The sequence below is a fragment of the Herpailurus yagouaroundi genome, unplaced genomic scaffold (assembly GCF_014898765.1).
Source record: "Herpailurus yagouaroundi ecotype Mexico unplaced genomic scaffold, PumYag 190, whole genome shotgun sequence".
Classification (NCBI taxonomy): domain Eukaryota; kingdom Metazoa; phylum Chordata; class Mammalia; order Carnivora; family Felidae; genus Herpailurus; species Herpailurus yagouaroundi.
Window position 1 is genome coordinate 10,548,217 of NW_024412421.1, and position 23,102 is coordinate 10,571,318.

Sequence of the window (23,102 nt, forward strand, 5' to 3'; positions counted from 1 at the left end):
GAGGCTGGCGTCCAGGAGACCTGGGTTCTGGTCCTGGTGTGGCCTAGTGCTAATGGGTAATTACGGCAGCTCTGCCTCTCTGGGCCCGTGCTTCACTTCAGTAAGTGTGGGTGACAGTGGCCTTGCCCCTGACCATTACTCCCTGGGCTGCTATTTTCTGTCACTAATTATTTCAGTGATCCGTTCTTTAGCATTAATAATTTTCTGTGTATACACTGGCTGAGCTCCCTTTGCAAGTCTGGTTAACGGTTGTTTTGGTCTTCTCAGGTTACAGTAACAAAATACCACAGACTGGGACTTAACAACAGATACTTGTTTCTCACGTTCTGGAGGCTAGGAAATCCAAGATCAAGGTGCCAGCCAATTCAGTTCCTAGTGGTCTTTCTGACTTGCCACCTTCTCCCCATGTTCCAACAGGACAGAGAGCGCTCTAGTGTCTCCTCCTGTTCTTATAAGGGCCCTTTTCCTACCCTCAGGACCTCTCATAACCTTCCAAAGACTCCCAACTCCAAATGCCATTGTGTCAGGCGTTAGGCTTCAGCATTTTAGAGGGACACGGTTCGGCCTGGGGCGTCTGTCTCCTGCTTTGCCATGTCTTTTCTAGGTCCACTGGGTATTGATGGGGGAAGTCACAAGCTGATCAGTGTTTCCAGTCCTTTGGCCTTTCACTGGCCCCCTTCCGCACCTCTTTAATTCTTTGTATTGTGACACCCTGGCAGGTCCCCTACGGTAGCTCTTGCAAATTTCATCCCATGCTCTGTTTTATCCTTCGTAACATCCCTCTCGCACTCCGCAGACAACCATAATTCTTGATTTACTGAGATGACACAGGCTATGAAGCAAAGGCCCCCTCCATGCCCTTTCCCTCTGCCTCAGGAAGAGGTGTCGTGTCTAGCTAAATCAAACTCTTTATCTCCTCTCTAATTCTGCCCCCTAAATGTAGCTCTTGCTAAGTTTTACTTTAGAGCCTCTTCTCTGTATGAGCAGCTGTCACCTTTTGAGGCCCATTCAAACCTTTCTCCAGGCTGTTGAGAGGACTTTGGTAATCTTTATTGAGCAGCCACCCTGTGAGGGGCACGCTGCCAGGCATGCAGAGATGCGGGTGCAGAGATGAAGGGCCCCTACCCACCCGCCACGACTACACAGGCTGCAGATGATGCATTGAATGGGTGTTGTATCTTACTGCATTTTCCAAAGAGCACGATCCAGACTTGGGGGTGGAGGAAAAGGGTACGGGTATATATTTACCATTCTACTATACTTTGCTAAAGTATGCTTCTGTTTTTCCGTAAATGGGCAGATTTACTTCATTCTGTTAAAGACATCATAGTACTCCTATGTTCGTGTATTTAACCGTCAATGGACAATTAGTTTTGTTATCTTCTGCCATTACAAGCAGTGCTGTAGTGAACGCCCCTGTACGTGTATCTTTGCTGACAACTGCAGGCAGTATGAATTCCTGGAAGTGTTGTTGTGGAATCGAGGGCGTGAGCACGTTTTGTCAAATCCGCCCCTCAAGGTGGTTGCACCTGGTGCCCTTAAAGCAGGTGGGGGTGTGAAACGCCAGGCTCGGAGCGGCGGCGGCCTCCGAGCAGCAGGCGGCGCTGTGAGCGTGTCTGTGCCGAAGCGGCGCGGGCCGCGCTGACCCACTTCCGGCGGCGGCGGCGGCGCACGGGTGCTAAGCCCTAGGGTCCGGCGGGTGGTTGGGCACGATGCCGTATGCCAACCAGCCCACCGTCCGGATCACGGAGCTCACCGACGAGAATGTCAAGTTCATCATCGAGAACACGGACTTGGCGTAAGGCCGCTGAGGGAAGAGGCCGGCGGCTGTGGAGCGCGGGGGGCTCGAGCGCGGGCCGGGTGGGGGTCGTGTCCTAGAGCTGCGTTCGGGTGGCGGGGTTTTTGCTTTGGGAACCGTGGGCGCGGGGCGCCGGCGTCGATGCTGCGGCGCCCTCACGCAGATTGGTTTTCATCCCTCAGGGTGGCCAACTCCATTCGGAGGGTCTTCATCGCCGAGGTGCCCATAATAGGTAAGCGAACCCCACCTCTCGTCGCCCACACACGCCCCCACACACCTCGGGGCCGCTGCCCGCCCACACCCAGGGCCTGGTGGGGCCGGTAGTGGGGGCTCTGAAAGGACAGCAGTGCTGGAGATTTGATCAGACCCTGTACCCTCGGCCCAGGGCCACTTGGGTCCACTCTTAACCTACGGGTTGGCGAAGAGCATGGGTTCGGGAGTCTGCGTGTTCGGGTTTGAACACCGTTTTCACTTACTGCCCCTGTGCAACTTGGGCAAGCGTTCAGCTGCGTGCCGTGTTTTTCTCTGTGGCATTCGGACGTTAACAGTGCTTGCAGAGCGATGGCAGGGATTGAGTAACGGAATCTCTCTTAAATGCCTCGTGTTGAGTACCGGTAGATGTCTTTTTATGAATCCGGTCCTTCAGCCGTACTTAGGGAACACGTAAGTGCCAGGCAGGGTGCTAGGAACTGGGACTGCAAGGCTGCACGGTGCAGGGTTCTTGCCCTGGTGGAGCACACAGTGGGGTTGCCCGGGAAAGGCGAATCCGCAGCTGACGCTGCTGCGGGGTAGCCTTGGGTCAGTAGTTGAGAAGTAGAGCCACAGTGCTGTTGGCGCTTAGAGGGAGGAGGATCGGCTCTGGTTCCAGCCACGTCGCTCCAGGTATTTTTCACCCTTATAAATATACTACAGGTATTTTCGGAGTGTCAACTCAAAGTTTGGGTTGGAGAAAGGAATGTAACTCCGCTGCTACAACAAGTGTGCAGACTCCTAAGGAAATAAGCAGGCCAAGGGATTGGTGAAGGAGAGCATGGAGTTTCCACCACTGCAATCCCCAGGCACTTCTTCAACTCAGAGCTTGGAGTGCTGACCCTCCTCCTCCTCCCTGACCACTCCATGCCTCTGGGCCTCAGTTTCATCATGAGTAAAATGAGGGAGTTGTACTTTGTGAGGCGGCCCTGGCATTAGAGGCTGAATGCCACTTGCCCCACACATTCAGTTCTGCGGATGATTCTGATCACCTGCTACATTCCAGGCCCCAGGGGGAATACAAAAGTTAAGACATCTGAAGACCCCAGCTCCAGGATTCTCCGAAGCTTGAGGTAGAGACAAGACATACACAAATATAACACAGTGTAAAATGGGACAAGTATCTTTAGTCTGGACAGAGTTTTGTGAGGGGAAAGCTTGCAGGGAGGAAGTGTTGGTATCTGTATCACAGAGGGCAGGCGAGACTTGGTTTGTAGGAGGCTCAGAGGATTTACACCTGCGCAGGAGAGGGTAAGGGCACGTGGGAGTAGGGGGTTATTGGGAGTAAGGAGGCGGAGTCAGAAAAGCTTGGCTTATGGTCCTTACTTGGCTTGGGGAAACAATAGAAAGTATAGGACAAAGCGGGTTGGGTCCTAACTGGTCCTCTTCTGACTTCCATTCTTAGTGTCCACACCCTTTTTGGTAGTTGGGCTCCAGTGCCATTTGATTTATGAATTTGTTTGCATACAGGTGTTAATGAATGTGTTTAAGTCAAGTGTGTGTGGGAATACAGTCCTTACCTTTCTACTAGCTCATTGCTGGTAGGAATTGGGTTGGATACTTAGTATGCTGTGCACATTAAAGGAATTCTTTACGTGTTAGTTGATTGATGATAAAGAGTTACATTGAGTAATTTGGTCATTGTATCATAAAATGAGATATGGACCATAAGCCTGTGTTACTTCTGTGAGATTGGCCTTTTATTTATTTATTTTTTTTTTTTAAGAGAGAGAGTGAGAATGCAAGCCGGGGAGGGGTAGAGAGAGAGAGAGGGAGGCCCAGAATCTGAAGCAGGTTCCAGGCTGTGAGCTGTCAACACAGCACCCAACACGGGGCTTAAGCTCACGAACCGTGAGATCATAACCTGAGCCGAGTCGGACACGCTCAACCGACTGAGCCACCCAGGTGCCCCAATTTTCCCTAACTTTCAAGTGCCCAAGTAGTTCGTGTTTATGGATTTGGTGTTGACACGGATAGCAGATGTAAATGCTTCTCACAGAAATATTCAGCTTAAAGAAACATGTTCTCACTGCCATGCTGTTCCCTAAGTCAGTATTTTTTGTGTGGGACAGGGAACCCCCTGCATTAAATCTGCCTGAGTAGGGATGGAGGCTGTGTTGCACGTGGTTCTTGTTAAAATACAGATTCCTAGCCCCCACTGGAGCTGTGGAATCCGTTTCTGGCAGTCTGGCCCAGGCCCCTGCAATTTAGTAAGCATCAGGTGCTTCCTAAATCTTGAGAACCACTGCTCGAGGTCTTTAATTTGGTGGCCGAACTGCATGTCTGCTTTCTTGGTTTTTGGGGGTTTTTTTTGTTTTTTTTTTTTTAGCCATTGACTGGGTTCAGATTGATGCCAATTCTTCAGTCCTTCATGATGAGTTCATCGCTCACAGGCTCGGTGAGTGCCGGGTTGTGAAAGGTGGAAGGGAGGGGGCTGTGCCTGGTGTCAGAGGAGGGAGCCTCCTCACTCCCAAGGGGGCTTCTAGGTTCTCCTTTTGACTTGACCATTTGGACTGCTTTAAAATGTCTTTCTGTTTCTTCCAGGACTAATCCCCCTCACAAGTGACGACATTGTGGACAAGCTGCAATACTCCCGGGTATGCTGTGTGATTGGGTGGGATGTGCGTGGGGGTAGGGGGCTCAGTTCTCAGGGATTTTCCTGACGTTTTCCTTCTAGCTTTTAGGAAGACAGCATGGAAATGTTGCCTTAGAGCCCAAGCAGGCACTGGTCCTTGGTCCTGCCAGGCTTCAGATGATCAGGCTCCAGGGGCATCAGGGAGTTTCTCCTGCCAGCCACACAAGATGGGGTATATACCAGAATACCCATTTATACCAAGCAGTGGGGGCTCTGCCTTTTCAGAGTCTGATCTGTTCAGACTCTGCTCTCCAGGGTGTCTTTTCCCAGTAACGGGAGCCTAGGAGGCTGAAGGGAGTCAACAGAAGGTTAGGGAATTAGGGAGAGGTAGGGGTGAGATCAAGGAAAGAGAGTGGGACTGTCCCCCACAGCAGCACCTGAGGGCTGTTGTCTGCCAGATATGTGCCTCTCCCTGTAGGTGGTCCTCGTTAAACATGGCCCTTCCTCTAGGGCTGTGTTTCCTTCCTGTGATATGTTAACAGGCCTTGGACTTGGGAGGAGAGGGACAGGACTAGGTTCCCTGCATCCTTTCCCCAGGGCTCCATTAGGTAACAGCTTGAGACTCTTCCCCCTTGGTGGCTTTGGGTGATTTTTAATCAGCCCATCCTCTAATACTCCCAAGGTCATGCCATTTTTGTGTGGCTAATTTGATATGTGTTATAAATCTTTTTTTTGAATTTTTAAAAAATGTATATTTATTTTTGAGAGGAGAGGGAGAGAGATAAGAGTGTGAGTGGGGGGGGGGGCCCGGCCCAGAAAGAGAGGGAGACACAGAATCTGAAGCAGGCTCCAGGCTCAGCTGTCAGCACAGAGCCCGACGTGGGGCTCAAACTTACGAACTGTGAGATCATGACCTGAGCCAAAGTTGGATGCTTAACCAACTGAGCCACCCAGGCACCCCTAAATCTGTGTTTTTTAAAGAGAGATTGAAGTACACAGGAAAGTGTGGAGATAATCTGACCAGTACTCTTGCTCCCACCAAACAGCTTGTCATAGTCCAACATTTTGCAATATTTGCTTCATGTTTCCAGATTTTTGTAAGAAATGAAACATCACAGATATTGGTGGGGACAGTTGTACAACCAGTTGAAGAGCAGTTTGGCAATGTCGTGGGTGAAGATATGCATGCCCCATGACCTAGCAATTCCATCCATTAAGTGTTTTTCTAGTATTTGCTGAACAAAGATGTTATGGTCTCCTCCCCTTTTTTCTGTTTTTTTTTTTTTTTCCAGAAAATCTACAGAAAAGTTAAAAGAATCAAATAATAAACAGCCACTTACTTTCAGCTTTAGTTACCAATTGCTAATATTTTGCTACATCTGCTTTGTTTTTCCTATCCGTGTTATTTTTGTTGAACCATTTGAAAGTTGCAGATACCATAACACTTTTCCCCTAACTACTTCAGCATGCTTGTCCTAAAAATAAGGATATTTTCCTACATAACTATGCCATCATGCTTAAGACTATTAGCATTATTTTGTCGTATTTCAAATATTCAGATTTTCCTAGTTGTCCCTCACATATCCTTTCTTGCTTTTTGTCATCCAGCAAAGATCCATGCGTGCATTTGGTTGTTACACTTCTTTAGGTTCTTAATCTCAGATCCCTCTCCTTTATGATATATATTTTTTTGAGGTTGTGTACCTTTTCATCTCTTTCATGCCAGTTTCTTTAATTTAGTGTTTATTTAGTAGGTTTTTGTTTTTGTCTTTTTGTTATCTCCTAATGCGGGGCTCGAACTTACAACTCCGAGAACAAGAGTCACATGCTCTACTGACCGGGCCAGCCGGGTGCTCCCCTTCCATTTCTTTCATATATATATATATACTATATATTCACTTAATTATTCATTCATTTTTGAAGGGGGGTAGTGGAAGGCAGAGAGAAAGGGAGCGAGAATCTCAAGGAGGCTCTGCCCTGTGAGCACAGGGGCTCGATCTTGTGAACTGAGGTCATGACCTGAACTGAGATCAAGAATCGGATGCGTCACCGACTGAGCCACCCAGGCACCCCAGGCGTTTCATATTTCTACTTAGGGTCTCGGTTGCCTGCCTGCCTCACCTGTGTGTGACTGCACACTGTCCAGGTGTGGCCTCTAGCTCTTCCTCCTTGTCTGAAAAACCTCAGAAGCAGGTTAGATGTTCCTCATTGGCCTGAGGGGGCGAACAGTTTGCTTGGTTACATTCCAGTAACTCGCCTGAAGTTAAACTGCAGCAGATGGTCCCTAACGTAGGAATGGATTGTTTCAAGAGTCGTTGCTTAAAGAACTGTTGCTAGTTATTGAAGCTGAGTGATGGTTACACGGTGGTAGTCTCTTCTGCTTTGCTCTGCTCTTGTGAATGCATGAAATTTTCCATTATGGAAAGGTTTTTTTGCTTTGTTTTTAAAAGAAAAAGTAGTCCAGAACTTGAAAGAACTTTACTGTTGTTGCCTGGATCATTTTATTTTAAATGATGATTGCATTCCCGAGCTAGTCCACACAGTTCATGGGAAGCTGCACTCTAAAGCGTGAAAGCATCATTCTCTTGCTTAACGCCTTGTATCCCTGAAGAAGGGCGCTCCGAGGGCCAGGGTGAGAGTTTAGCAATGTGTCTCCCGGTGGTGGCCTGGCAGCTGCTGGAGGTGGAAAGTAAACCCAGGCGTCAACAGGTACGGGTGGTCTCTAAACTGGGAAGGGCCTGCACTTGGGTGGCCCGGCAGAATGGTGTACCAGATTGGCATGGCCCACAAGAGCCTGGAGCCTGAGAGCAGCCCTTTTACATTAAGAAATCTAAGGAACTGGGTGTTAGAAGCAGGGAGCTCAGGGCTCACCACCTCTCCATAGGCTCATTCCCGCTTGTCTTCCCGCCTCAGGACTGCACGTGCGAAGAGTTCTGCCCCGAGTGCTCAGTGGAGTTCACTCTTGACGTGCGGTGCAACGAAGATCAGACTCGTCACGTCACGTCTCGAGACCTCATCTCCAACAGCCCCCGGGTCATTCCAGTCAGTGTCTCACAGTGTGCTACCCAGGACCTTTGTTCTCCTCCTGGCTCGAAGTGAGCCAGACTCGGTGGTTTCTTACAAGATGCTGATTTCCCTTGAGTTACCCTCTGCCTTCAACTGAGCCTGGTGCCTAAAAGTGCTAATAATTCTGAACAGTAGCCAGGGTGGACAGGAGCATTGTTGTGCTGTGTGCCCACCCTCTGTCACCCGAGGACCCTTTGAGAGGGTACTGTTTTGACTGAAAAGGCTGTCACCAGGCCATGAGGCAGAGGCTGGAGTCCAGCTCCAGCACAGATTTAATCCTAGTACCCCTCATTTCCAGGCATCCTGTCCCTGGTCGGCAGGTGCGGGGACATGGTTGCCAGAAGAGGTGACTGGGGAGACGAGCAGCTAATAAATGCCTCTGTTTGGGCTCCCTCCAGGTGACCTCCCGGAACCGAGATAATGACCCCAATGACTACGTCGAGCAGGACGGTAAGGGGCTGGGGGGAGTATGTGGATCTCTGCCCGGCTCATCGTTCTGCAGGCCAGCACAGAGGCAAGACCAGACACAGCTTCTCGTGCTCCCTGGTCTCTGTCAGCTGACCTTTGGGCTGTTTTTCCTGATTGTGTGGTCTTCTGGTGGTATTGCGGGTCAAAATTCAGGGGACGGTGTCTGTCGGCCCTTGACTGACTCACACCTCTCCCCACAGACATCCTCATCGTCAAGCTGAGGAAGGGCCAGGAGCTGAGACTTCGAGCCTATGCCAAAAAGGGCTTTGGCAAGGAGCATGCCAAGTGGAACCCTACCGCAGGGGTGGCTTTTGAATATGATCCTGACAATGCCCTGAGGCACACAGTGTACCCCAAGCCTGAGGAATGGTATGTTCTCATTGGGAGTAAAGGCATTCAGGGTGGGTTGGTGTGGAAATGGCTCCCAGTCACTGGGGTCGGGGCAGGCTCACTGTGGACATAGTGCCCTAAAAGCAGCTGTAGCAGCCCTGTGCTGACCTGTATTTGACCTCAGGCCAAAGAGCGAGTACTCAGAGCTGGACGAAGATGAGTCACAGGCTCCCTACGACCCCAACGGCAAGCCAGAGAGGTAAGATCCAGGCCGGCACATGAAGTGTGTAAGAATGTATGGTTTTGGTGCAAGGTCTGAGTCGGGAGACCCTTCCCTCACGTCCCAGTGCCCGTGAGCTGAGGAAGGAAGGGGAGCTGCAGAATCCATGGCGGGTGCAGGTCCCAGGGCAGGTGATCATCTCCCTTGGTCACTGTGGGATGAGGGGCCCTGCGGTGGTTTCACTCTGCTCCTCCTCTGATGAGCAATCCCCAAAGAAGAGGTCTGCCCAGAGCCAGAAGTGACCAGTCTTCTGACAGTGAACGTGAGCCACTGTTAACTTGACTTTCCACTGTCTCCATGTGGAACACATGCACTCCGAAGTGTTTTAAGGTTTCCCCAGTAGCTTTTTGAGCTAGCTGTGGCCTCCTTGGAGTCCCGTAATGTACAGCAGGACCCCCGTTAGTAAGAGGTTGAAGCCACCCAGGAGAGAGCGCATGATCCGAGGCCGACGCTCGGCTGAGCCAGCCTGCCTCGCGGAGGGCTCTCACCAGACTCTTCCTCTTAGGTTTTACTACAACGTCGAGTCCTGTGGCTCTCTGCGCCCTGAGACCATTGTCCTGTCAGCCCTCTCTGGATTGAAGAAGAAGCTGAGTGATTTACAGACCCAGTTAAGCCACGAGATCCAGAGTGATGTCCTAACCATAAACTAGCACAGCTCACCTGTTTGAACAAAAAAGGGGGGGATCTGGGCCAGCAGCTGGATTTGTCTCTCCAGAGCCTCTTCTAGCTACTGGGATGTGGACAGCTGTTGGCTCGGGCTTCTTGGCAAACCGTCAGTACCCACTAGAAAGGGAGCCGTATGGAAGAGGCGGCCTATCCCAGCTTTGCTCAGATTGCCAGGCATGCCACTGGCATTTGAGGCAGGACAGTTTTTTACTAGACATCTCACGTCCCTGGCTCTGCCCACTCATTGCCAGTGGCATTCCCCAGGACATCCCTTCCAATGCGTTTTCTTATGTGCCTTTGGGGGAGTCTGTTGAGAACCACTGAGCTGGACTTTCTTCTGTTGGTCATTTCAGGTCTTCAAACCCTTTCTGTCCAACAGTTGGAGGTTTCACAGTTGTACCTTGGACTTCCGGTGTTAGGATTGAGTGTTAGAACCCTCATTCAAGTTGCCTACAACCCCTTCCAGTCCCTGCCCAGAGCCAGGCTGCTGGCACTTCGCTCAAATCTCCAAGTGTCCCTAATTTGAGAACCCTTAGAGAAGAGTGTTAGAGCCTGGCTGCCTCCCTGCCCCAGGTAAACCCTGTATTTCATTCTCTACCCATTAGTTATGAACTTCACTGCCAGTAGCCTGATTATTTAAGTTTGGGTGCTGGGGGGCAAGGGCCTTAATGAAGGGAAGGTCTGGCCTTGACCCCTTACCCCTGTAGGGTAGAATCATGCCCAAAGTAGTTAATTAGGCAGCCTGGCAGGAGATGCCTGGAGAAAACCTGAGATTCGGTACAGAAAGGAAGGGATATTTATTGATTCAGGAGTTGTCTTTTTAAAAGTTTTTATTCTTGGCAATAAAGAGCACAACATAATCTCCTTCATGCGTCATCGTGCCACTAACTTGAGCCAGCCGGCCCTACCTCCCTCTCCAAGGCCTTTGGTGCCGAGCTGGCTGTGGCCCCTCTCTGGCTCCAGGGCGCTCCTGGAGGGGCCTCTTGCTGTATCATTCTGCCACAGCTTGAATAGTGGTTATTTACAACAGGGTCTGTTCCACAAATCAGAACCCTAAAGTATTTAAAAAAAAAAACCAAAAACCCACACACGCAACCGAGGGTTTGATGGGAATAGAAAGATAGCCCTTCTGCAAGGTAGTCAATAAATACCAGCACTAGAAAATCAATTGCTTTAATTGCATTTCAGCAGGGAGCCTCAGCACCATGTGGGGAAGAGGAGATGGGAAGGGCTCGGTTTCCGAGTGCTTTTGGCCGGCCATAGGGTGGCCAAACAGGGCAGAGGGGCTTCCTCTGCTGGGACATCACCTACCCCCAGGTCAGTGAGGGTGGGGGAGGGGTGCTCCCCGCAGCCTGGCCCCGGGGTGGGGAAGAGCTCAGACCGGCCCTCCTCCTCCTCGCTGAGGTGACCTGCACCCCCACCCCTGGGGGATCTTCTCCGCCTACTAAGCAGGAAGGAGCCTGGGCAAAAATTACATTTTAAAACCAGATTTTCACCTGAGGTGTCAACCAGATGTCACCTCTGCTTAAAACTCCCAAGTGCAAGGCTGCCAAGAGGCACAGTGGAAGCTCAACTCCTTCCTGTGCCCCTCTAGGCCCAGAGGAACTGAGAAGCCACCTGCTGTCTCAGCCCCTGGGCTGCTTGGGGAAAGCCAGCGGTCCCAGCGCCAGCCTGGAGCTCTGTCTCCCTCCTCTGGCCCTGGCCACTCAAGCAAGTCCTGGCAGCAGGAGGGCTGTGCCACGGAGGACAGGGAACAGCTGCCCTCACGTTCAAAAACAGCCTTGACTGTGACCCGGTCATGGGATTAAAAACTGTATGTGGTATCGGGGAGGGATGGGGGAAATCTCAGGAGTATAGAATATGTCATAAGCCATATATATTAAAATCATTAACAGTATATAGTCCCACAGTAGCTCCAGCCCCGCACATGCTCTGGCGGTGTGGCCAGCCCTTTGCCTTGGTCCAGCCTCACCCTGGGGGCAAGGAAGGGATAGCTTGCTCCGCTTCTCCAGGCTCTTGGCCAGCAGCCCCTCGAGGGCGTCCACAACACGCTGCAGTCGGCCCAGCAAGAGGCAGCCCCGGCGGTCCTTGGCGCGCGCCGGCCCTGCCGTCACTGGGCTGGGGTCTTGGTCTCGCTGCCATCCCCCTGGCCGGGCTTTGGCTTTAGCAGGATGAATCGGTTGAGGAGGTCTGTTTCTGAGCTGGCCTGGGCTGCCCCGTACCCCTCACCTGTGGACACGGAGGCGGGCTCAGGACTTGGACGCAGGTCAAAGGACCCCCACCCAGAAGGCCCGGTCCTCCACAGAACCTTGTGGCAGGTGAGTGTGGGGCGCCGCTGGGACTCACCGGCACAGCTGGACGCCTCGGCAATATTCTGGGAACCTGTGATGTGGTGCCAGTAGGCACTGCGGGGCAGCATAGTGGTGGGCGTGCAGGGGTATGAGTAATGTTCCGTGCCCTTGTTCAGCAGCTATGGGGCAGAGAAGGGGGGGCCCTCCCGTCAGCTCCAGGGGCAGCGGCCTGCCTCCAGCCCAGCACCCTGCCGGCCTCTGGCGTACGCGCCAGCTGGAGACAACTGGCGTGCTCTTAGCCTCCCCGGTAGCCTGGACCAGTGCCCGCTGCCTCACCCTCACGTTCTTCTCCATCTCCAGCAGGACGCGCTTGTGTTGCTCAGCGATGGCCAAGGTGGCACTGTGGACCCGCTGGTAGATCTGTTCCCCTTCCTGTGTCTGGAAGGTGTAGAGCCCTTCCCCGGCATCACACATCCTAGGGACACGAGAGGCACCGAGGGCGAGGTAGAGGGGACTGCACCACGCACACACAGGTGCTTGGTCCGGCTTTCTGGCACCGCAGACTGGCCGCGCCCCAGGCCCTCTGCACCCCACCCCCTCTGTCTTCCGGGGGTGCTGGCCGCACAGCCCAAACGTGCTGGGCATTTTCTGTGTACCAGTGATCTAAACGCCTTACAGGAATGAACCCATTCAGGTTTTTCTCCCATCCCTTTGGTCTGCGCACTTTTAGTTTCCTGTTCTGAATTTCCTCAAACCATTTTGCAGATGAGGAACCTGAGGCCTACTGATGGTAAGTAGCTTAGCCAGGATTATACAGGGGATTACACAGAATTTAAGTCTAGGCAGGCTGGCTCCAGAGTTCAAGCTCAATCCTCACCATAATTCTAGGAGGTGGAGTACTTTTTTTTATCCTCTATTTGACAGATGAAGAAAACAGACGTGGTCCACAGCCACAGAGCTGTAGGTGCCAGGGCCAGCATTTGATTTGAGCCCCAGAAGTTTGAAACAGCCGCACTTGACCTTCCTTGCGTGAGCCTCAATTTCTTCATCTATAAACTGGAAATCTTACGTTCCCTTTTGGTTTTCTATGCTGATAAATAAGCTCCCAGCACAGTGCCTGATAGAGTGAACGACGGCCGACAGCATGATCGTGGTGGGACATGGTGGGACAGGGTGGGACAGGGTTGAGGGGGCAGGAGGGTCCTACCGGCCAGCCTCGAAGGTAAAGCGTGTGGCATCCCGGCCATAGCGACGCAGCGAGCAGAGGGGCCACGAGACGAGCTTCACGCGGGGGTTGTGTATGTCCCAGAGGTAGATGTTCTCGTGGGTGATCTGCAGCTTGCACTCGCCATACACATCCAGGTTGGGGCAGGGCAACAGGAAGACATTGAAGCGGTCTGCAGCGGGAGAGGAGGAGTGGGGCTGGAGCCTCCCCAGGGGAGGACTCTCCTCCCTCCTCCCACCCCCTCGGCAGCGGCAGGCCTCACCTGTCTGCTCACACTGCACTCCTGGGGCCAGGAGGTCCGGCTCTCCCAGACTGATGTCATTGAGTCGTGACCCCAGACACTCCACAGACAGTGTCTTGTACCACTCCTCCGCCTCCAGCTCTAGAGAAAATGGTACCTCGTGCCAGCCCCGGGTCCCCCAGCAGCCCATCCATCTGCCCTCAGCCCACCATGGTGTCCCACCATGCAAGGCAGAGAGAGTGAGGCCAGTGGATACTACCTGCCTGTCTCCCCTTGTCCTGGGGGCCTGCTCCCTCCAAGCCCCACCCCCCCACACTACTTTCACCCCCACACATCACCCCCAGCCAGGGCTCGTCCTGCTCTGCCTCCTCCCGACTGCACCACTGGACCATGACTGGCCCAGGGGAGTCTGGCTGGAAACCTGCAGCCCCCGCTCCTCACCTGAGTCGCAGGTGAAGGTACGTGCTGAGTCGTCGGTGAATATGATGGCCACCGCCTGCCTCTTGGTCTCCTTGGGGAGCCGCGTGACACATTTGACGTTGCTGATCTCAGTTACCTGCGACAGCACCCAGGAGAGACTGAGCCAGGCTGGAATGCCTCCCTCTGCACCCCCCCCCCCAGTGGTGCCACCCCCAGGAGGGTGCTCTTGGACCTCAGGGCTCAGCAAATCGTCACTGCTTACAGACTGGGGTAGCTAGGACCCAGGCCCCCTAACCTTGGGGCAGCCTCGGAGGCACACTGACTTCTCATCTGGGTACTTCTCCAGCCGCTGGGGCCCTTTGCTGGAGGATTTCCGGAACACCAGCCAGCACCTCCGGTAAATCTGTGGGGCAAGAGGGCAGTGGGATCAGGCCTCCTGGGACCACTCCCACCCAACATGGCCCTGACTAACCCCTGCCTGCCACAGGGGGCAGTGCTACACAGCCTTCCCTGGAAACCCAGCCCAGGAGAAAACCTGGGACCAGCAGCGAAGCCCCCTCCCCAAATTGAAGAAGCAGGCATTTCGTCCCTGGCTCTGCAAGACGGTTGCACAAAGAGTGCTCTGAATCACTGTTTACTGCTCAGCTCGAAGCTTAATATAAATAGGCAACATTTGTTTCCCTTCTGTACTTCCTAGTGTTCTTCACAGTCAATCTCAGGCTCACTCTTGAGGTTGGTTTGATGATCGTTGCCACTTTACAGACAGGAAACTGAGGCACCAATAAGTAACAGTTGATAAATGGTAGTGCTGATATTTTTAAAGCGCTGGCTAGATCCAGAATGGATATTTGGAGGCCACCCCTAACAGTCTGCCCAGGGCTCTGGAAGTGCCAGCCACAACAGAGGGAGTGTCCTAGGGACAGGGATCAGACCCTTGACCATTCTGAGCCTGCACATCACCACAGCCCTTGTTCTCAGGGGCAGGGGAGGGCTCTTGATGGGAGTAATACCCCCTCTCATCTCTGGCCACCCTCTCTTGTCATCCTCTGACATTCTGGAGTATAGGAGGTCAGGATTAGTTCCCTGTTCCAGTTGGGGAACCAGAGGCTCTCAGTGGTTCCCCAGAGGGGCAGAGCCAAGAACCTGGGGTTACCCCACAGCATAGTGCCTCCCCAGGCGAGGTTCCCTCCTGTCCGACTACTGCCAATGACCCCGTGCCTAAAACTGCCTTGATTCTCTAGAGCTTCATGGGCTCATCCTGACTGCCAAGGAGCCAGGGTGCAGGGAGCCAACCATGCTCCAGGGCAAACTGGCTTGTCAGACCCTCCCCCCCCCACCCCCAGTGGTGGCCTAGCCACCGGCCCAGGCTGCAGACTCTTCCTTCCCTGGCCCCCTCCTCCACCCCAGGCTCTCTCTCAGCCTACTCTGTCAGTGGGCACTGCAAAAGCCCGGCAAAGCCTATTCCAAGAAATCACAGGTGCCCCCTCTCACCGGCAAACAGTAGGGAGACTGGGGGTGCCCAGAGCAGAGGAAGCAAGAGGCCCATAGCCCCATGCCTACGGCCCTGCCACTCAGTCCCCAGGTCCCGGGTAGGCAGGGCCCCAGGCCAAGAAGCCACTCAGAACCAGGCCATTTCTGGGACCATCTGGAACTCTAGGAGGTATCTCTGCTCCTGTACCCAGGGCCCTGGCTCAGCCCCTGGCCTATCCACCTAAACCACAGCAGGCCTCAGCTCTTAGCTGGGGAGCTCCTTTAGGACAGAGACTGTACTTTATTCTCAGAATCTTCACTCACATCCTGGTAACCTTGTTAACACAGCTCTGCTGAACAAGTGAATGACCATATGAAGAGACCGTGGATGGCTGGATGAATGAATGAATGAATGAATGAATGAAGGCTGTCGACCCCAATATGCCCTGCCAACTTGGGCTCCATGAAGCTTGCAGTGTAGGGGCAGAAGGCCCAGGGGCCTGAGCACCCTGGTTGCCTGGTTACAGATACAGATAGATACACACACACGCACGCACGCACGCACAGCCCCAGGGAGCCACTGTGCTCAAGAGCCCTCCTTCCCCACTTCTCATGGTCTTTGATCAGCACTTCAGAAACACTCTGCCACAGCTCTGCCAGAGGAAGGCCCTGGCGGGTAGGAGGGTCTGTTCCCCAGCTCCTTCAGCCCCTCCTGGCTCACCTTTGTGAGCTGAGACCAGAATGGCTGCCCTGGCACAAGAAGGGCTGACAGCCCCTCATATCAGACCTGCAGGGACAGGCTGAATGCCCTGGGTACAGGGAGACCCAAACTGGATCTGGCCACACCCCAGCTCCCAATCTCTCCCACTGGCTGTGTCCACCTGTAGGCCACTTGGTTTCAGGTCTCCTCCTGGAACAGGTCTGATACTAAGTGCAAGTGGCTGCCTCAAGGGGGCTCTCGTTTCCCCGTAAGCTCTGCACTGGGCAGGGCCTTGGCCCAGGTGGGCCCCCCGCCCCAGGGACCTGCTAGACCCAGGCCCATAGGAATGAGGAACCATACTAGAAGCTGGGCCCCTACTCCCTTGGCCTCCCCACCTCATTTTCAGTTTCTCTAGTTCTGTGCTCCACGTGGGTTCCATCCCTCTCTCAGGACCCGAGCAAGGTGGTGCCCACCCAGGCACTGTCTCCTGGACTGAAACCCAGGTTGGGATACAAATCCAAATCTAGCAAAGACTCCAGACACGCCTACAGCTCAGCTCCTACACTCTGGGCAGAACACACGCCCACAGGGGCGCGCGGGACCACAAAAGGGGGGGAGGGGCAAGAACCACCCCTCTCCAAGGCCAGCCCTGCTTGGTCTGGTTTCCAGGCAGGGAAACCATATCAGAGCCCTGTTCCTCCCCCACCCCACTCAGGCTGAGCCAGGAAGCCTTGAGAAGTCTGATCTCACCCCACCCCCATCAGGGCAATGGGGGAGGGGAGGAAGAGAGAGAAGGGAGACCCCGTGAAAACACAAGACTTGGGCCACCTCGGTCACCAAGGATACCCTCCTACTGGGGAAGGACCCCTCACTGGAGGTGGGAGAGGGTCAGCAGGGGAACAGAGGCAGCTCTTGGACAACCTCACTGAGATCATTAAGTTGGTCCCAGGAGCCCCTGGTCATGCTCTCTGGGGGTTGAGGGGAAGCTGTACTCACCAGGAGGGGGTGAGGGGGGGCGCATGCCCACAGAGGTGTATCTGAGGCCTCATCCCCACAGACCCTGTAAGCAAGCCCCCAGCTCTGGGCCAAGCACCCAGTGCGCAAGGAGCCACCGCCAACAACTTAGAGGAAAGCAGTCTGTCCCAGAGCCACAGGCCATCCTGCTCTAAGTTCTCATTCCTAAACCACATAAATACCAGCCTCTGCACCCTCACATCACTGCCCTGCCCCACAGCCAACCACTCTCTTTTTCACACACTCCTTTAACGGTAAAAGCAATAGCCAAAATAAATACATAAGGACCCGTACACAGAAAGCAATGGAAGCTGGGGGAGACCAAGGGACTTAAGAGAAAAGGGGCCAAGAGAGGGAGGAGAGAAACAGAGAGGCGAGGCGAGGCGAGGAGACAAGGGGGAGTGAGAGGCTCAGACACAGCCCCGCACTTCCAGCCGCTGTCCTGGCCACAACTTCAACAATGGCAGGGCAGCCGCCTGCCCGTCGTCGGCCGCCACCCCTGGCCCGGCCGCTGGGACGCCGGCCAGCCCTGCTGGGGTGGGGGCCGCAGCAGGCACATGCCGGGTAGCCGGCTGGCCAGAAGCCTCGACACCACAACTGCGCGATGCGGCCCCGGGCGGGCACCCGCGCACAGGACGCGGCAGGCTCCAGACCAGGTCCTCGGACGCCCGTCCCTCGGCAAGGCCCCTCGGAGGGTGGCTCACCCCGAGCTTCCTGCTCTTCATCTTCACGTAGCCTTGCTTGACGATGTCGTTGAAATTGGTCGCCATGGTTTCCCCACTGCCTTTGGGGTGCCGGGCCTGGCTGAGAGCGGGGAGGGATGCCCAGGTGGCCTCGGTTTCCGGATCCTCCTATCACCTGTTCGAGACACTCCGTCGTCGGGGGGGCCGCGAGGGCCGCTCCTCACCTCGCCCGCCTCAGCATTGTTCTAGCAGCTCCTCTGCCCGGCGCCTGCTGGAAATAAAAATGACAGGGAGATTAGACAGTGACATCTTTCTCTTCCCCTGGCTGTCTCGCTCTTTTTTCCTTCCTCTTCCCACACTCCTCCCTCCCTCCCTCCGCCCGCCCTTCTTCCTTCCCTTCCCTCCCCACCCTGGGACGACAGAACCATTCAGGAAAACCGAGGTGGAGGCAGCAGCGAGGAAAATGGTCCAGCCCAGTCCCCTCCCTCACGGCTGGGGCTGGCGGTTAACCCCTTCCTGGAAGGGCTGGCGCCGGCTCCCACTGTGGAGGTGGGAAGAGAGGGAGGTGGCCCAGGAGCCGTTGTCCCGTCCCATCTCCTGTTACAACTCTGGAGCAGACTTAAGGTGACCTTCCCAGAGCCAGGCCCCCTCCCATGCACAGGGGCCTCAGGGGAGAGCCTTCCGAGAGAGGGGAGGTGGGGTGCCCAGGAGGTGGCCCACAGTCTGGTGTGAGTGAAATCCACACGTCCCGAGCTTCAAGACAGTCTGCCTGGTCAGTCTCAGCAGACCCCCAAATCCCTCTGCCCACCCTCCCCCTGCCAGTCTATACCTGGTTCTCTCCAGCCCCAGGAGGGAGGCTGAGAGTCAAGCCCACTCAGGCCCTCATCCCGGCCCCTGGAACTCTTCAGTAGCTCCTCTGGGTGCTGCTTCCTGGGTGGGAGGGCAGAGTCCAGTGGGGCGGGCCCCCAGATAAGCCTGAGGAATGTGCTGGGCCGACTGGAGGTGGCCACTGTGGAAACAGTCACCTCTCCCTGGCCCTAGGGGAACCCGCTGGTCTGGGGGTGCTGGCGCTGAGTGCCCCGTGTCCCAAGCATGGGCAGGAGTTAATTACAGACAGAGCCAGCAGTCACCTGGCCCTGGGTTAGAGGACACAGCCAGAGAGCGGTGAGGAGCACCAAGGGGAAGTCTACAGGGAGCAGGAAATGGGGATGCCAGCAGGGGCCGCTCTGAATCAGGCAGATAAAAGCTAAGACTAAGACAAGGGGAGGGGGTCCTCAGCAATGGCGCAGTCCGACACCCATTCTACAGATGGAGGCGGAAAAGAAAGCTGCCCAGAAAGGATAAGCAACATGGCTAATGTCGCACAGCAAGTCTGGGGCACAGCCAGCAACGAAAGAGAAGTTTCATTGTGGGTGGCGGAGGCAGGCCCGGGGCGGGAAGGCAAGGTGGAACGTCCTGTGGCCATCTCTGGCTGCCTACCCCCACCCAAGCCCTCTCTACCATTCAGGCTCAGAAGCAGGGGCTTTGCCGGCAACTCGGCCCCCCGTGTCTCCAGGATTGCTGGCTGGGAATGGAACAGCATTTCTGGGGTCAGCAGGGCATCTGGGCCGCCAGGATAAAGCCCTGGGACAAGCTTGCTGCTGGATCCGCCAGCAACTTGGCATTAATTACTCTCCTGGAAGACGGTCTGTTGAGTACCTAACAAGGAACAGATGGGCCTACCCCGCCCCCCCGGGGGCACACACAAACAAGGGGATGGGCAGAGAGGGTGATGCTCCCCTAGCTTACCTGCACCCTGATAGCCTCTTCCGTACACCCTCAGCTGCCTCCCTGCCCATTCGGTCCCTCTATCCCGGCCCCCCTGGGTTCCAAGACCCTCCGTGATGGGATATCCAAGTGGTTTGCTTTCCTCCTATAAAGTCTGGTCTAGGGTCCCCTTCCCAACACTGACCCCCAAACAGCCCCACCACACCTGAGCTCTGGCAGCCAGAGACTGGTAAATTTCCCCAGCTCTGTCTCTACTGCCTGCCCATGGGGCTGCCTCGCCCCCACAGCAAGGACCACCTCCGTTAAATTCCCCTCCAAGGCTGGCCATTGGCCACGAGGCTTCTGGGTTCATTCAAGGGAGCCTGGGGTGTGACACAGCCAGGAATGTGAATCCAGCGGCCTGCTCCATGCCTCAGTTTCCCCATCAGTAAAAAAAGAGAGAGACAGAAAATAAGTCCCACTTTGAGGAAATGCCTCATGGGGGTACCTGTTTGCCCACTTTGGACCCAGAACTTCCGCCCCCAAAACAAAGGCTATTTTTATTTCAAGGGCTGTGACACTATCATAACCAAGCCTTCCACCTGCCCAGTTCAGGCCTCTTGTCATGGCCCCGCCAACCAGCTACCTTCCCAAGTGACTGTGATGCCAAGCTCTCAGGGGCACCGCTGCCCTGTCTGTCCACAGGCCCACACCCTAAGCCCTAGAGCCAGCCCCACAGAAATAACCCAGCAAAAGAGCAATCTTCCACGGGAAGCCCGGGGGGCAAAGGCTCGGCAGCTCCCTCTTTGGCCCTAAGTCACAGAGATTCCTGGCCACACTCAGACCCTAATGAAGTTTGCAAGAGCAAGACCCAGCCTGGGACCCAAAATGATATGGCAAAGGGGGGTAAGGGAGGTAGGGGGAAAGGTCAACAGGTGGACCCCCAAATTGGACAGGCAACGGGATCCGGTGTGGGGGTGCCCAGAACTAACTCATCCCCCTGAGGGACTGTATTATTAAGCTGGACAGGTGGCCCCGGGCTGAGCCTGTGAGGGTCCACCGGGGCCTCATGGTGGAACGCAGAAGTCCAGGCACAGGGCTGAGGCGGTCCCTGCCTTGCCACACCTGGGGCCACTTTCCCCATCACTCCTGGGCCACCGCCAGCTCTGCCTCTCTCGAGCCCACAGCTGCAAAGAATGCCTCACTAATTCAAGGCCTGATGTCTCAGGCCTGTGAGCTCAGCTCTGAACACCCAGAGAGTGCTCAGCAGCCCCCTGAGTACTGCAGGGGAGAGCGGGGGCCCCCCATTCCTCCTCCCAGCCTGGCATCAACATGGCTGCCCAACCAGAGACAGCACCCACCCTGAGCCAGGCCACTAAGGGCTCCTGTACAGAGAGAGCTGGACTCAAAGGCCCCCTTCCCCCAGCTCTCCCCAGAAAGGGCAGGAGACTCCCTGATGCCCAGCAGAGTGGCAGGGCAGGGCCTCCCAGCCCCATAGGGTAGCCCCTCTGAGCACTCCTTCCCTGCACCTGGATTCTGCCTGGAGGCTTTGGCTCCAGAACAAACGCTACTTGCTGCTGTTGGCAACCAATGACTGAGCAGGAGTGGCTGCCTGCCTGGCCGGGCCTCCCCACCCCGTGGGGGATAGGATCTTATCAGGGCTTCAGGGACAGCCCTACCTGGACACGCCTCACTGTCATCTCCCTGTCTCGCCCCATGGCAAAGATCCTATCGGCAGGAGGCAGGATTCTCTCCGGCACCAGGGACACTTCCCATCACCTGTACTCAGGCCCTCTCTCCCCCAGTGTGATTGTTATCAGGGGCCACGAGGGCGTCTTCCCATCCCACCCTCTGCCTCCACCCATGCAAATCCCCTGAAGAAACCACCAGCTCAGACACTGCGGGTCTCATCTAAGGCGGGTGGCAAGACGGATCAAGTACCCAACCCGACAGAGTGGGATGAGGGAACATCTGAACAACCACAGTCTCCTGGGCCCTGAAGTCAGGCAAATGATGTTATGCCTCCACGCAACTGCCACTCTGCTGTCTCTGGGCCCCTCACCCACCCCTCTGGGCCCATCTCCCCCACACCCGCCCGGCTCAGCACGCACGGCCTCCTATCTGTTGCTCAACACGCCTAAATCCTTCCCACGCAGGACCACTGCACTTGCTGTTCCAAGCCTACAACACTGTTCCCTCTGACGGTCCCAAGGCTCATTCAACGCTTCATTCAGGTCTCAGCTCAGAGGTCACCTCCTCAGAGAGGCCTTCCCGGACCACCCGAGCCAAAGAAGCCCCGCCAGTCAGCCTCTATCCAGCTTCACTGTCTTCATCACACACATCACTATAGGACTGTCTTGTTCCTTCAGCTCTTCATTTGCTACTTGGCCACTGTCTCCTAGAACACTCTAGAACATCAGTGCCTTGTCTGTCTAGTTAATAGCTCCATCCCAGTGCACAGAACCATGTCTAGTGCAGAGTAAGTGCTCAGCAACTGGGGACTGAAAGCATAATTCTCTCCACTTGTCCTCCTCACCCATCCTCCCACCACCACCCTTAGCCACCTGGCAGGGCCCAGCTCAACCTTCACGCGCATGTTAAGTAGCGATGGGCTCCCACCTCCCTGGGTCCGGGTCCTGGGGCCTTCCCAGGGCTGACTGTCATGGTCGGCAAACTGTTGTTCCTGAACAACCAGCCAGTCCCCAGCTGGGTTCAAAGCTGCCTCAGGGGAGAGAGTACTGCTGACATGGTGGCCAGGCCTCCCCATCTTGGTCAGGGTTGGAGGGTGAGGTCATGCCCAGCCCTGCTGCCCTGCCCGAGAAGGGAGAGCTAAAAGTAGCCAGCACCCAAGCACAGAGAGGCAAGCAACTGGGTGGGAGGGGTCACAGCTCCTGAAACCCATCCTGCAAGGGGGGCAGGAATGGCCTGCACTCCAGCCACATCTCTCTGAAAGGGGCAAGGAAAGAATCTGCACTAAACAAGACCAGGCTCACACCACGGCCAGGAATCCTGCTAGGCCCCTCACTGCCCTTGACTTGCACACCCCTACACCCCAAATGCTCCATCCAAGTATCCTGGCAACTGCCAGGCACCCACAGCTTGGGGCTGGCAGGCTGCACAGAGGCCCTGCTCTGCCCACATCACCCAGGTGCTCAGCCTCTGCTCAAGCTTCTTTGCAGTGACAGAAAGCATTTAACTGGAAGCTGGGCCTTGGGGGCTCTGGCAGGAGGGGAAGGTGGACAGTCCCCTATGGCCAGGGGAGGAAGGTTCCAGGCGAGGAGGGGAGCTGACCATGAGTTTAAGTTGTAGGATAGGAACCATTTGCAGGTGTGGTGGGCAGTGGGCAGCTGGGGTAGACAAGTCTCTTGGAATTTGGGGGAGCTGAGAGAGAGCAGGCCATGGGGAGCAGGAAAGTGGGGAGGAAGCTGGGGGCTGCGATGGGCTGGGATATGCCCGGTCGGGCGGCAGGCCCAGAGTGGAGACCACAGGGGCCTGGGCTTCTCCGACGGTTGGTGTGGGGCACAGGTGAGGTCAGGGCCCCGACCAGGGCTCCCCTGTAGGCGAGAGCTGGTGTAGGAGGAGCCCGGAGAGAGTTTCAGGGGCCTGGGGGGGGGGGGGGGGGGCCTTTTGTGGGAGGGTCCCCGAGGCCCCCTCCCCCGATAGGGTTGGTAGGTCCCATAGGCTTGGAGAGTTCTCGGGCTGGAGTCGCCCAGGGTCTCGCGGGCTCGGGCGTGGCCTAGGTGCCCCCTCCCCGCCTCGCGCCCCCCAAGTTACCTGGGCGCCACGGCCCGGGCCCGGGGCGCTTGCTCGGCGGGCGGCGGGCCAGGCTCATACCCGCGTCACGGCGCGGCCGGCGGGGGCAGCGGGGCGGTGGCGGCGC

The 23,102-nt window shown here is 55.5% G+C and overlaps 2 protein-coding genes across 7 annotated transcripts in view; one reads left to right on the top strand and one right to left on the bottom strand.

Moving 5' to 3' along the window:
* Nucleotides 1-1,653: 1,653 nt before the first annotated feature.
* POLR2C (RNA polymerase II subunit C) lies at nt 1,654-10,296 on the top strand. Its single transcript, XM_040498119.1, has 9 exons — nt 1,654-1,798; nt 1,981-2,030; nt 4,377-4,445; nt 4,592-4,644; nt 7,536-7,664; nt 8,087-8,138; nt 8,357-8,525; nt 8,671-8,745; nt 9,272-10,296. The coding sequence occupies exons 1-9, from the start codon at nt 1,713-1,715 to the stop codon at nt 9,414-9,416; spliced, it is 828 nt and encodes a 275-aa protein (XP_040354053.1). The 5' UTR covers nt 1,654-1,712; the 3' UTR covers nt 9,417-10,296.
* Nucleotides 10,297-10,589: 293 nt separating this feature from the next.
* The window catches only part of DOK4 (docking protein 4), a 14,748-nt gene continuing 2,235 nt past the window's right edge, over nt 10,590-23,102 (bottom strand). Inside the window, exons 1-9 of one of the 6 annotated variants that reach the window (XM_040498117.1) lie at nt 22,997-23,076; nt 18,306-18,406; nt 17,498-17,744; nt 13,905-14,012; nt 13,631-13,745; nt 13,211-13,330; nt 12,931-13,120; nt 12,060-12,198; nt 10,590-11,902 (exon numbers count right to left, since the gene is read on the bottom strand). In XM_040498117.1, coding sequence (XP_040354051.1) covers nt 11,543-11,902; nt 12,060-12,198; nt 12,931-13,120; nt 13,211-13,330; nt 13,631-13,745; nt 13,905-14,012; nt 17,498-17,563 — 1,098 coding nt within the window. In that variant the 5' untranslated portion in view covers nt 17,564-17,744; nt 18,306-18,406; nt 22,997-23,076 and the 3' untranslated portion in view covers nt 10,590-11,542. Of the gene's footprint in view, nt 11,903-12,059; nt 12,199-12,930; nt 13,121-13,210; nt 13,331-13,630; nt 13,746-13,904; nt 14,013-17,497; nt 17,828-18,305; nt 20,549-22,996; nt 23,092-23,102 lie in introns of those variants that run through there. The other 5 variants (XM_040498113.1, XM_040498118.1, XM_040498115.1 and 2 more) reach the window with 5 other exon arrangements.

Excerpts from the sequence above, each read along its gene's own strand:
- POLR2C (XM_040498119.1), top strand. The coding sequence starts at position 1,713 with ATGCCGTATGCCAACCAGCCCACCGTCCGGATCACGGAGCTCACCGAC. Across the intron at positions 2,031-4,376 it reads CGCCGAGGTGCCCATAATAG|CCATTGACTGGGTTCAGATT; the intron begins GTAAGCGAACCC and ends TTTTTTTTTTAG. Across the intron at positions 8,526-8,670 it reads TACCCCAAGCCTGAGGAATG|GCCAAAGAGCGAGTACTCAG; the intron begins GTATGTTCTCAT and ends ATTTGACCTCAG.